This window comes from Centrocercus urophasianus, unplaced genomic scaffold (assembly GCF_019232065.1).
Source record: "Centrocercus urophasianus isolate 14NV4802_14NV808 unplaced genomic scaffold, USGS_Curo_1.0 seq_10, whole genome shotgun sequence".
Lineage (NCBI taxonomy): Eukaryota > Metazoa > Chordata > Aves > Galliformes > Phasianidae > Centrocercus > Centrocercus urophasianus.
This window is the reverse complement of record NW_024884142.1, coordinates 91,167,095-91,181,405: the sequence shown is the minus strand read 5'-3', so window position 1 is coordinate 91,181,405 and position 14,311 is coordinate 91,167,095. Positions and strand designations below refer to the sequence as shown.

Below are 14,311 nucleotides of genomic sequence, written 5' to 3'. Positions count from 1 at the left end.
GAAGCCACAAATGAATTGATGCAGTAATTAATAGCCCTTTTTAGATAATCACTATTCATAAATCATTTAAAATGGACTACGCTGGCTTGCATGTGCACAATTGTTTTCAGGAAGTGGCTGCAAAATAGAGCATCTGTTTTAAACATTATGTACAAGGAAGATAAATCCACTGATTATGGTTGCTAAAAAAAAAAAAAACAGTCCTGTTGCATGGTCTACTTTTTTAATAGCTCCGTGTTTAGTCCAGCAAAAACAGTATAATGACATCGTATCCTGTTCTTTCAAACTTGCAGTACCCCTGTGTGTGACTAAATGGCTAAAACTACCAAACACAGACATCCCACAGGGTATTGCAGGGACACGTGAGCTTCAGAGGTTGCATGGCCTCTGAAGCAATACTGTCTCCATAAAAAACAGAGAACAGTGTTGTTATTTAGACAGCGGAGCTTCAGAGGAGACATGGTGACCCACAGCCACTGCTGGAGCAGCGCCTATGAGCAGATTCAATGATGGGGCGTAAGCCCAAGGTACCAGTGCTGATTTTCTGCCATATACAGAGATAGCTCTCAGGAGCTGCTTACAGCAGAAAAAGCAACTCAAAACATATAGGTACATCCATCTCAGAACCACAGCCCTTCAATTTTAGTTTTTTACACTAGAAAGTTCTAGCCCTTAGTTCCACAGAAAGTCTTGAGAACTGAACACATGACCCAGACTTATGACTGCAGAGATCGTAGGGCATAGTACTGGGGTGGCCTTCTCCTCCAAGGCCCAGTAAGTCCTAGACCACTCTTCTACAGCTTCAGTAAACACCTCTGGCAGGCAGTGCTCTCCTCAGAACTCAAGAAGAAAACCAATCGTATTATACTCAGATCTGGCAAATTCTTCCTACATGTTGTGGACACACTTTTCACAGCGCAGCTATTTTTCGTGCTCTGTTGTTTGCTTGTATTTCATGTTTGGTTAAGCTGGAAAACACTACAGTGTGGCTCAGTTTGGAAGTGAGGAGCTGTCAGTTTGTATAAACACTTTGATAATATAATGGATTTGGTGGTGATTACCATTCAGTGTCTGCAGGAAAATAACAGAGGCCCTTTAGCAAATTGTCTAACACAGCGCACACTGATGCTTTGTTCCTCAGCACATCCTTAGCCCTCCACAGATCAGCCAAGTACACAGAACTAACATGGTGTAGGGCTTTGACCAATGACTACTGCCACATTTTGCCTGTAGTTAACAGATACTTCCAGTTGCCTAACTGATTGATTGTAAACTTTCAGCTGTTCTTCGTGACCCTGAATATCTCCCCCGTAATCGCTGCTTGGCTGGAGCTCTCCATACAGGACTCACTGATCGAGCAGCCGAACAGGAGAATGCCCAACTGAGGGGTAAGCCAGCTATTTCACTTCTGTAACCTGTGATGCTGAAATGAAAATTCCTTGAAAGTACAAATTCATTTACACTTTATTAAATCCTTACACAAAATCAGTAGCGTAATATAGTTTTAAGTAGAATCCCTTTATGTCATAGCTAAATTTAAAAGTCACCATTTCAAGTCTGTATCAGAATGTGCACACAGAGTTCCAGGAGAATGGGGAAATGTGCCTTAAGCTGTAATCAAAACCACAAAAGCAAAGGAAATCTAGAGTATTAATAATTTTGTATACAACTTTTTGGCCAAACTTTGCAGTGGAGACAAAATCAGTGGAAAAGAAAGTGAATAAACATACATCTGAAATTATTTCCACGGGTTTCAAACTAGGCCCTTTTGCGAGTTTCTTCCACTAAATCACTGTGGCTAGGATTTCACTAGGTGAACCAGCTTTAATAAGTGAAGTTTTCATCTCTCCCTAGCCAAAAGAATAGCCTTACTTGAGACCTTTTCAATGTTCAAATTTGCCTTCACCTGTTAGTTTCCAAGGAACAGCTATTCTCAGCCTCTGTGTCTCCTTCTCATATGCCACTGAATATCCACCCTATGCTCTCAGAAGTGTCTATGGGTCCGGCTGTATTAGCTGGCAGATGTTTTTAGAGACTAGAAAGTGTTTAGTCCCCACAGACCAAAAGTTACGTGATGACTTCATCACACAAGCAAAAGCCAATAACAGGAAAGCAAAAATGCAGACAAGCGTTATATTCCAAAAACACAAAGTTTCCTGTGCTTCTGGCAATACTCCTGTGCTTGAAAAAAGGTAAATCACTAGAGTCTTGGTGCTCAAAGCACACACCATGGAATCACTGCAGGATAATTTACTTGACCCACCACTAGCTGCTTTCCCCACCAATGCTGACTTTTCATTTTGATGCAAGTTAGAGGGTGAAGGCAGAGGAAAGGCAGTGCTTGTTTAGCACCACGCATATGCCCCACAACACTCTCTACAAGGGGTTGTTACTGCACTCAGGAGTTTATAGAAAAACAGCAGCAGAAACCTGAGCGGCTGCACACATCTCTGCTCCAACAGCACAGCACTGTTTCAAGCCTGCACGTACAGCTGTAGGCTCTCCATCTGAAAGCTTTGGAGAGCGATACACGAGCAACTGGAAGTCATCAGCATAAATTGCAACTGCAAATGCAGCACAATAGCAGTTGTATTTTTGTATCAAGTCATCATCAATGGACATTATGCCCTCTTTCTACATCTCCGTGAACTGCCCTCATGACAGCAAAAGAGAAAGCAGATACACAAGAGAAAGGCCTCCCTCCAGTGACATGATGGGGAAGAAGAGCAGGCGAGAAGCTATGCAGTGCACCATGCCAATACTACATGAAGACTCTTCTCTCTGTTTAAGAGGAGAGAAAGCATCTACCCTGGAGGGAAATGTGGGCTTTTTATATTATAAATTCTATGCATGTATATATAAATTTTCTGAGAATAGTAAAGGAGGAGGGCTATTTCCTAGAGCTGATTAAAGAAGTATGACTTGATTTTCAATTTCAAACGACTCGGGGGGCATTCCAATAGACTGCAGACAGGAAATGAATACCATACACACACTGAACGAGGCAGATGCTTTTGAATCTGATACTTACGTGAAAAGAAAATATCTTCATTTCTGTCTCCCCTCTTCCCTACAGTCACTAGTTAGTTCTAAGCTATTCTTGGAATAAGCATTTCTATTTTTCAAACTTGCTTGTGGACTGAAGCCACCCAGGAACCACCAACAGTGAACTATATGGAACAGCCCCAAATCATCCTGTGATTAGTCCTGGCACCAGAGGTAGCAGCAAAGTAGAAAAGATCAGCAGTTCAGGTTTGAGATGTCCTATCCTCCTCTGTTAGAGGAACAGAGATGTGACCCTAGACACCATCCTAGATCCCAGGGAGAAAGAGCTGCTTCTGCATAGAGGGAGAGCCTGAAGTGTATACAGCACATACATTGCACAGCAGGTTGGAAGAGCATTTCCTCATTGGCTGTGGCACAGAACTTGCTTCCAGCTACTTAACCGTGCTAAAGAGATAAATAAATGTCTTCTTTCCTCGTATGGCTCTTACAGCTAAACTGCAATAATTGTCAAGGGAAGACTATGAGGTTTATAACCTGATTACAACGTAATTGTAGCTTTTTTTACCAACAGCAGCAGTGTTTACTGGGGAATTGGTATACTCTTTTCCCTACTCATTCTACGTGTGTGCAAATGCACAGTTTCAGCTGCAATCTCTTTTCACTTTATAGTGGAAAGACTTAAATGGAGTAAAGAAAAAAGAAAACCGGAGAGGCAATACTAAACAGACCCTCGCTCTTCTGCTATGCAACTGATCAGTTCATTTTATTTTGATGCTAAGACTGCAATAGCTGTATTCTTACAAATATGAAAACAGCGCTCCTTTTGGGAGACAGGAGAAGAAAGTGGGAGGAACAGGTGAGAAAGGCAGCTGTGACTTACATGATTCAGAAAGCCGTGAATGTCAGATCAAAGAAGAACAAGAATCAAATTCACTGCCACTGACGGATTTCAGCTTTTTCAGAGCTATTGATCCCTCAAGGGCAAACTCTTTTAAATGCAGTAATGCCTCTAACTCACCAGAGCTCCCACCTGATAGTGGCTCAGCCCCACGTAGTTTGCTTTCATCAGCTGGCAAACTGGGGAAAGCAGAGACAGCTAAGACACTGCTGTATCTGGACCTGATGAAGGAGACATACAGCAGAGCACAGAAATACCATGTGTGTATTTTCGGCACCAGATGTTACTTTTTAATGACCATTGTGGTAGATGTTACATAAAAGAGCAGATTCCTTACTGAAAAGCTGTATATTTAGTGTTCACCAATACCTTGGAGTTCTTTGTCCGGGGCAGCAGTTACCCAGCTGAACACCCAGCTACCCTGGCCAGGATTGGTTAGCTCAGCTCTGCTTGGGGCACCATGCCTTGCATCTCCTTATGTTTGTAGTGGGATGAAGGTAGGATAAGGCATCTAAAGGGCTACTCCAGCTCAGCTGGAGAGTGGTGACTTGTTCACGAGTTTCAACTCACAGGTCCAATCTGAACTCCCAGTAAGGCACAGGATCCAACCCTAAATCAAGTCCTAAGACGTCATGTGCAGATCAGAATCTTTTCTCCTCCCTTTCCTTCTTTGGATCGGATGTCCTTGCAGCCTGATGAAAAAATTTCCAGGTGTTTTGCCTTATCAGGACACTGCAGGATCATGCCTTATGCAAAAGCCAATGGAATTGGAGTGCAGCAAAGCATTTCACTTGGTAGGTCTCCAGATGGTCTCTTAAGAGCTGCCTTTGGACTTCTGACACCGATCCCTTGCACAAGGCTCACTGCTGCTGCCACCGCTGCATCACTGGGAACACTCCATTCTCCCTTAGCACTGCATGCACAGCCACTGTGGTGCACTGCAGATTATTCCACCCTTTCCAAGCTCTTCCCACAATTAAAGACCTACCTATTCTCACCAGCATTTAGTGCAATTTGGTACTTTATGCATTTTCATGAGATGGGTGACCCTTTTCCTTCTGTATGTCTTGATGAAGAGCAAGAGCTAGCACTGCTCCCATTTAAATGCATATCAAAAGCGCCAGGACTCTAAGGTTAAATAGCTCATGTGAAACCTTCAGCGCTATTGTTACAGGACATCTAAAGACATGGGCATGGTGGGCTACCCTAGGTCCCCTTTTGAAACATATTTCCACAAATGTTCAATACACCCATATCAACCACTCTATTCTATCCCATTAAAAGCTAGGATTCTAAAGCACAAGATGAGGAATAGATATTCTATTGGCATGCTGCAGCTAGCTTTTTATAAATTGTACTACAGTCAATCCCTGTAAAGGAAAATGATTCTTCAGAGGCTCTATTCGTACATACATCTGTTTTCTTGTTGTAGGAAGGAATAAGAAAATGTTTAAATGTTTAAAGCCCAAACTCTAAATTAAGAAGAGACTGTGAGGATGGATGAATTGCAAACCACCTGTAAATGTTAAGATTGCTGCACTCTTCTGCAGACTGAGACTATACTACAAACCTCCAATAGACCTGGACTGTGTGCTCTATAAAAATCATGATGAATGCAGACTTGTTTTTATATTATGGAGGTCCTAATCCTCCTCCTCCTCTGCCTTTGCTCTATTGTTGCAACATCAAAGACCGACTGCTGGCCGAGATACAGTCAATATGAAAAGGGCGACCAGCAAATTTACTGCTTGACTTCATTCCCTTTAAATGGAATAGGCACCATGGCCCTTTTTCAAAGTCCAATCACAGACATATATCTTTTTTATTGGACATCATGTACAATAAAGTGAAGCTGTAACTTTGAAAAAAAATAGAACACCTTAACAAAATCCCATGAGGTGAACATTCCTTTATAAAAATATCACTGTGGTTACATGTTTTGAAAAACTCTGTGTGCTCTGCAGTGGAAAAGGCACAGGCTGGTGAGGTTATAGTTTAGCTAAGATGCATATCCATGCCTAATATCTAGTTGGTTTCAAAAAAACCCCAAAACTAATAAAACGTGATATATTTAAGACAGAATGCCAGTGTCATTCAAATAAACTGAAATGGCAGCATTCATGTCACAAGAATCATTAACTGCTTTGTTACAGCCTGCTCTGTGCAGTGAACCTTTACAGACTTCTTCTGTCCAGCGACTCTTAAAAATCAGCTGCGCAAAATGCCAATGTACGAACTGCATCTTAAACAACTCCTGTCTGATTACTGAGGTAATTTCAAAAGACACTTTCAGATGTGAGTTGTATCTGCAGACATTAATGGCAGGGACAGCTTTATTGCTGTTGTGGCACTACATGGACACTAAACGATTTCCCAGTATGAAGTTAAAACCGCATAAGCAAGTCATATGATGTGCTAGATGATTACACTGAGGTTTTACAAAATCCAGGCTAGCTAGCTCTGGTTTATTTTTTATTTTTATAAACTTTCCTTAAAAGAATGAGAAGATTTTGTTTTTATCCTTTTTTTTCCCCCCGGGTAATTTGTGCAAAAGGCCATCAGTAAATGTCTATTTAGTCACATTAGATCAAGTTCATACTGTCTTTAAAATCCCACACTGACATATAGGTGGCAGATAAAACCAAGCAAATTTATGCTTCTTACACCCATAATAATCTTAGGCAAATACTTCCAGTGGGGTAATTTTTGGTGTCCTTGTACCAAAATCTGCTGCTGCTGATTTACTTCTAAGGCAAGAAAGACATTAAAAGTATTTGACATTTTGAAACAGTAACATCCAAAATAGCCTTAGTATCATTGGGCCCTTCTCACTGCTCTTTCCATTACATTACGCTCCACTGCCAGTCACCTCCTCTTTTCACCACGGGCTACAGCACAGAACAACTTCTGGTGCAAGGACCTCACCTTTTGCTCAGCCTTCCTGGGCTTGTACAAGAAAAGATGCCTTGGTAACAATATTCAATTGCTCAGTACCTGAATATGCAATCCAATGGGAACGCAAAGGCAAGATAGCTGAAGGAGGTTTTCTGGAAGTTAAACTTGGTCCACAAACAGCACTGACTAGGTAATTATCCCTTGGAAAGGGAGGACTTTTTCAGAACAGTGGTATGAAGAGGTGGGACACTCTATTTGGGCAGTTTATAGATACTTACACTGTACTCACAATGGTGTTGCCACAAGTGCTGATCTCAACAGCCATGCAGACAAAGAGTATTTTAATCTTTCCATGTAAGAAGAGCTACTGTGGGACAAAACAGTCCAAGATTTTTTAAAGTGGGTATGAAATTAAGAATGAAGCACTGTGGATGGAAATGAATTCACGCAATCAGAAGAAAACCCATGCCAAAGCCCAGCTTATCTTCATGGGTGGAGGTCCAGATTATGTGTGTTACATGCCTATGAATTCTTCAGAAAAGCGGAGTTGTAAAATATTCAAATTCCAAAGGAAGTTTGGCTAGGTCTGCAGCTGAGACCTTGGCTCTTCTTGCTTCATGAAGTCAATTTAAACACATTGAGAACGTAGGACTAGCACGGAGGTGTAAAAGTCAAGTTCTGTCTTTCAGCATGGTCTGAGCCCATCATGAGTGATGAAAGGAATACTTAATTTTTGATCTTCCTTTCATCTTTATGATCACCTCCCTAAGATTAAGGGGACCCAAATGCCATTAGTCTACAGGAGTTTAGAGGTGAACAGCTCCAGACCTGCTTTCATATTGCTGACAGCTAGAAGGGAAAAATACAAAAAATATGCCCTACTGCTATGATTTTCCCAAGCACAGTAAACCAAGGCAAAAGGATAAAGGAACTGTTGTCCAGTACCTCCCAGACCAGCTCCCCTGACCAATCATTACACTGCCACACAACTGACCACTGCGGCCAACCATTGCTTGTTGCAATAACACGTTATGTTGCACTTTGTTTTCTTTCTTTTCCTGGTGTTTCAAATTCAAAGTACAAAGAAACACCAACACTGGAAATGCTCTGTTCTTACTGATGGATCAGTGAGCTCACTACTCTGTTTCTTGGAAATATTACTCATCTGTATGTGTTCACCTATGACATTTAACCTGGCATTTTTATTTTTATTTTTTTTTGCCTTCAAAACTTTTAAAATCAGTATCCTGGAGGCACAATTGTGTTCAAGTACAACAGTAATCACTACATTATTCAAAAGTTCCTTTTGCAACTTACTAAAGCACTTTCTATTTTTCTGTTCTAAGTTATCACTTTATTAGTCATTGTGACAGTGCCTACAGCCCGCATTCATGCCTGGAGACCTATGATGCTACTCATTGTTTGCAAGCAACAGCAACAACAAAGAATCCTCAAAGAGCTTGGATTAAGATTAAAATAATTTTTTTAAGAAAACAACAAAATAAAGAATGAGATGCATCAGTGACCTACAACTTCTACCACTGAAAAATAATGCTTAAAAAGGTCAACATTTACAGAGAACAAAGAGCTGTTGATTAGTGTAAAGCAGAGAGCAATATATGACTGATGAAAGAGGCCAAACATGCACTGAACAACACTATGAAAAGAGCAAATGAGATACAAGTGGGTGCCATCACGTTTGTTAGCATGGAGGACTGGTAAAATGCACAGAAGGTTGCATAGCAACCAATTCTGGGATTTAGACCTGTCAAAGCTGCTAAATCTTGTCTATCATTCCACTTTCGAGACAAACAAAAACCACTTTGCTTCAATTTTATAGTTCATATATGTGTAAGAAAATATCTAAATTGTCAGCATATCTTACCATGTCTTAAGTATGATTTCATTTCAAGATTTTAGGGAAATATAAGCATAAAAAGTTAGGGCAAAATCATTTCCTACCATTGTGGTCAGGTCTGCCCAGGTCACTGCTCTTCCCAGAGGAAAACGAGTTCTGTGATACAACAGGGTAGCTCTGTTCAGTGTGAACAAGAAGGATGCAGAGGACAACCTCTGCAGGGAGCAGGCAGCCTCAGCACTCCCAAACAGTGGCTTCGGAATGGCCCTGTAGCACGAGAGCTCCTGTGAGCCCAAAGAGAGGAGCGAGGGCTGGGCATGTCTGTGGCAGGCAGCCTCTGCACTTCACTTTCTGTGAAGTTTTCTGTAAGGTTTTCAGATGCTGCAACACAACATAGCCAGAGTTTCCACCTAATCGTTCACTGCTCCTTAAAGAAGTGTCTCATCATTTTGGAACAATAAGGCACTGATCATTAATATACAGAAATAGCAGATATGAGTGGAGACAAAACACTCGCTGAATTTGAAACAAGGGTCCTGATTTACACTTAAAATAACTGGAATTAGTTAAATAGATCTCTTCCCAACAAAACAATTCCAGAGCAGAGCAAAGTATTAAAAAGCTTAGCATGATGAAGCTCTGAGCACCAGGGCTGGGATACCTATTAGCAGGTCATAACACGCATGTTAAAATCAGAGGGGAGCTCACAGTGACCAGCTCCTGCCTGACAGCAAAACGATAATGAAATTGCTGGGGTCATGAAGACCAGGAGCAGAGCTTCAACCCTAGACCTCCTGCTTTTGGGGACAGCTGGCATAAGCCAGGACAGAGCAGGGAAACGTGGCTGAATGTAGGGACTGACAACATAAGCTGGAGGAGGGGTGAGGTTCTTGTGCCGATCAGATAACAGTTAGGGGTCAGCACTGTTCTACTGCCGTTATATTGCTGTAACAGCTTGACAGACTAGCTGTGTTCTTCCTGTGCAGAACAGACTTATGTTTAAAGGGTGACCCACAAAATAAAAACTACTCAAGAACTAGTGCTGATTGTCCAGGTTAGGTGAGCCAACAGAAGTACCACTGACCCAGCTCCTTCCAGGTTCTCTAGGTAGCCATGCCTTGCCTCCACATCTCATTATCACTAAGCATCACCAGTAAGGCTCTGGACTTTCCCAGGAACCTGATTCAAACCTACCACTCCTGATGTCATTGTCAGTCAGCCACCTAAATCCATCAGCAGGACTCTGAGCCATGAATAGCAGGCTTCCCTTTAACCATTCTTGCTCCAGACCCAGAATGACTTTAAGACACTGTTTTTGTCTGCTTGTTTGTTTCTGTTCGATACTATCCTATGAAGAGATGGAAAAATGATCCTAATCTTGCTCAAAACAGAAATAAAGCACTTCAATAGAGTCTTCTGTATAAGGCACTAGGAGAAAACTGCTCTGAGATACAGTTGTAGAAACTGAAGTGCACACTGTGATTTCATGCCAGGTATTTATCACTGAAGACTCGAGCAGTGCAGTTACTTTCAGCTGTTGAGCTAGACAGAAATTCAGCAAAATGTGTGTCATCCAAATATCTTGGTCAAATCTAACATAGGAAATTACATTTGTGCCTGAGTAACACTGCTCTTTGCAGCCATAACTAAATATTATATTCCTGGATTCCTGTTCTAAATTACTGCAGTAGTCTTAGCTACTTATCAAGAAGCTTGCTACATCTTACCCTGAAGGTGCAGTAACTCTTTTCCACCAGGAATGCTTTTGTTTACTGGGATATCAATCTATGGGGTAGGTGCATAGCTTAACATTTTTTGGAGTTTTCCTGAAGCTAGGACTGGCATGTGGAGGAATCTCTCCTAGGAGCCATGGACAACAGCAAATGCTCTGCTCAGAGCAGCAGCCTCATTTCTTCCCCCCCATTTCTCTGCTTCCACAAATGCAGCAGCAGCACACGTAAAGCTAATCACCCTTCCTTCCCCCTAGATCCTGGACCAAGCCACAGCCCACTGGCAAAACCACTAAAGAGCACACATAATTCTCTCCCTTAGGAGATGAGAGAATGAACTGCACATGGTGCAAGTCATTTCATAAGGCTTAGTGCCTAACTAGGAGAACATATGCCAATGGTGAGGGTGAGCTTTTGCTAAGAAATTATACAACAAAGCTTGCTGAGAACAGACAGGTTTTATCTATCACTGGACTATCACCATCAAAAAGCACAAACCAGGACATCCTCTGTGATGAGTAACAATCTCACCAAAAGAGATCTTGGTCCCTCAAGTATCAGCTTGCTTCACTCACAGGACACCTGCTCTGAAAGTCATTTGTGCAGTGTATGAACTGTTCTTAAGGCAGAGAAGGATTTAGTGCTCATATGAAATATACGATGTACATTCAGTTATTGGCATCTTATAAAGGCTAAGGACAGACTGGAAAACATGAATGCAAAGAGCTGAATCAACATTTTTTCAAAGATGATTTAGACAATCAGTTTCTATGAGAGTTAACCAAATGTAAAGCCCCAGAGCTCCAACAGGCTTTAAAAAGCTCAGCCTAAAACTCTCCCAAAGTAAACAGCCTGACTCCTGCTTGGACTGGGAGAGCCAGAAACTGAATTACTCCACTGTATCTGAGTGACCATTTCGTGATTTGCCTCGATCCCTCCAGTACCACCAGCAGCAAGGAAAAGCAAGCCTTGAAAACAACGAAACACATTTCACATTAGTTTGCCATAAAACCTATGTTGCAGCAGCACAAAACCACAGCAGTGCAGATGCAGAGCCTATTTCTTTCTGCAGCAGCAAAGTGAGGATACCCATGGCTGTATCCCACCCACCCAAAGAGCCCCAGCAGAGCACAAGGGGCCGTTCTCCTGGGTGGCCAGGAACAGAGACAGCACAGGGAAGAGCAGCAGAAACAAGAGTGGGGAAAACACAGCTTGTTTAATTGTAAGGTGGAAGTTCTATCTGGATTTTCTTCATCCATCAGCATTTCAAACATAACTGGGAGGCAAAAAAAAAATAATTGTGTTTTCTCTCAAATCCTTCCATTGCTTGTAGGAGCAACACTGGGAGAAAGAGAAGTTCTTCCTCTCTTCATGAATCTGACTACACACATACAGGTCCCTGTTTCAGACTACTTAAATCTCCATTAGCATTTGAAATTAGAACGGATTCTTTGTAAACCAGCTTTATGCAAAAGGTTCAGGAACGTGCTAGGATTTTGTCTGCTTGTTCTACTTTTTTAACAAAAATAGTAGACCAATGCTTCAGATTTTCTTCCGGACACATAGAACCAAGTGCAGACTGCTTTACTGGTGCAAGCTGACTGCAGAAGCCTTAAAATGTCACAGCTTCCTTTTGATAATAGCCAGGAATAAACACAAGCAATTTTAATGCAGAAATCTGCACTGTCAGAATGCATTTCCCCAAGCAGCTGCTGCACAGAGCAGCCTTCTCCGTGTTCGCCATGATCTGTGCAGCAAATGATGACATTTGGTCAGACGAAACACCGACACTTGGGCGGATTCTCACAATCTTTTCTTTCCGCAGACATACTGAGACTGACAAAGAGAAAGGAAAACCAGAGGATAGGAGTACTCAGAACAGCAGCCCCACAGAACACCTGTCGCTTTGACAGCACCGCCAGCAGGACAGAGTGACGAGCCAGCCAGCTAGCTGTATACATGAAGCAGAGGTTCACTGCATCACATATCCGCATGTATTCTAAATCAACACTGGGGCTCTTTAGTATGAGCGGTAACAACCGCAGAGGTGCCTGCGTGTTCACACCAACAAACCTAAGTGCAGTTTTGTGTGGTTTTATTCCCCGTTGACCCTTTACCCGGGAACACAGTGCGCTGCTGTTTTGTGTTTCACTTCGGTGTGAGCCGTGCTAACAGCCACAGGGCGCTCAGCCCCCGACCCAGAGACACCCATGCAAAGTTCTCCTCCCGCCCTGTGCTGCCATGCGTCCGCCTGCTCAACCTTTGAGGCAGGTTACAGTGCTTTCCATCTGGCTGAGGAGTCCCTGGCAGCCCTAATCCAAGAAGAAGCGGACAGGCTGCCGCCTGCCCTGCCGATCACCCGCCGATCTCCCTCCTGAGATGCGTTGCACAGACGTGCTCTCCCAGATACGGAGCTGCAGAATCCATTCTGCTGGGAAGTACATAAAAATTTCAGTTCTACAAATGGCAAAATATGAACTGCTAAAGCCATCATGGTGCCTGAAGGCACACTTTCCTAAGTTTTCTGTACAAATGAAATAACCGGACAGAAAAAATGCTCCAAGCTGACAATGAACAGATTTGGATGAGACGGCCAAGGCAGAATGACAACACCCTGAGATAACTGTCCGATTTTCCTCCTCTATCACCTTAACTCCACAAAAGCACTCTGAGAAGAGCTCCTCGGGGATGCAGCACGCAGCCCAGCTGTTTCCCTCATTACATTACAACCCCGGTAAGAAAAGGCAAATTCGGGGTTATCCTAATGATAGCAAACACCTCATAAAAAACCTCTCCACATTTACTTTTCCAAGGAACATCCTTTTAAAAAGGCATTCTGAGCACCCGTGAGGAAAGTAAGCATCGTTTGTGAAACGTTAATAGACAAAATTGTGAAGATATTAAACAAAAACGTCCTGTAGGGCCAAGGCCAGCACTACAGCTGCAGAGGGGCACCGCAGTGGGCCCTGGCGGGTGACGGGACCCCCCACAGGATCTGAACTTGGTAGGGGACTGCACCGGGGGGGGGTGGAGGGCGAGAGCCCGTGAATGCAGGGGGGTCTCCAGCACCTCCTCCTCACGTTTATAAAGATGCGCTCTGCCGATGCCTCCCTTCGTCTAACATGATACCGGGGGGGGCCGCTTGAATTTATGCCGATGATGATTACTCGTTTTCTATCAGCTTCTCACGTGGTTTGGTGGCTTTTCTGTTCTAACTCCAGGATACGGAGCTCGAGAACGGCTGCACCTGACCAGCTACGCGCAGCCCTGCCTCGGCGCCCGGACGGTCCCGGCACCACCGCCTCTCCGCACGCCTACAAAACGGGACGCTGCATAAAAACAGAACCGCCGGACACAGAACAGAAAGAGTCCTTCACCTCTCACCGAGGTAACTCACCGTCGGTTCCACGGGATCGGGAGGCTGGAACGGACGGCTGGGTCGCACCCAGCCCCGCTCCCCATCGGCTGCAGGCATCCCTCGCCCGCCCGCGTCCCGATAACCCCGGGGGCGGCCGTACTTCCCGTTCCAAGCGCCGTTCCCCGACCGCCGCGGCTGGGACGCCCCACGCGGCCCCGCACGCACCGCGGCTGCGACGCCCGCTGCCGCCCCAGCGCGCCCGGCGGCGGCTCCGCCTTCCGTCCGCCACGGTCGGGACAGGTGCGCTCTCCCCGGACGGCACTCACCTGCCGCTGGCTGTGGTTGGCGGCGCCCGCGGGACCCTGCGGCTCTCCGTCGCCGCCGCGCAGCACGGTGATGTGCAAGGTGAGTAGGAGCAGCCCCAGCAGCAGCAGCAGCTCGGCCGCCAGCCGCACCATCCTCTTGAGTCGGGCGGCTTTAGGGCCCCGCGGCGGCGGCGGCCGAGGGGGAGGCGGAGGAGGAGGAGGAGCCGCGGCCGCCGCCGCCGGAGCCGCCGCCGCCGCCGG

The 14,311-nt window shown here is 44.3% G+C and overlaps 1 protein-coding gene across 1 annotated transcript in view; it reads right to left on the bottom strand.

Moving 5' to 3' along the window:
• ISM1 (isthmin 1) overlaps nucleotides 1–14,218 on the bottom strand; it is a 39,624-nt gene extending 25,406 nt beyond the window's left edge. Inside the window, exon 1 of the mRNA XM_042819650.1 lies at nucleotides 14,072–14,218. Within this exon, the coding sequence (XP_042675584.1) occupies nucleotides 14,072–14,203 (132 nt within the window). The 5' untranslated portion in view covers nucleotides 14,204–14,218. The remainder of the gene's footprint in view (nucleotides 1–14,071) is intronic.
• Nucleotides 14,219–14,311: the final 93 nt, after the last annotated feature.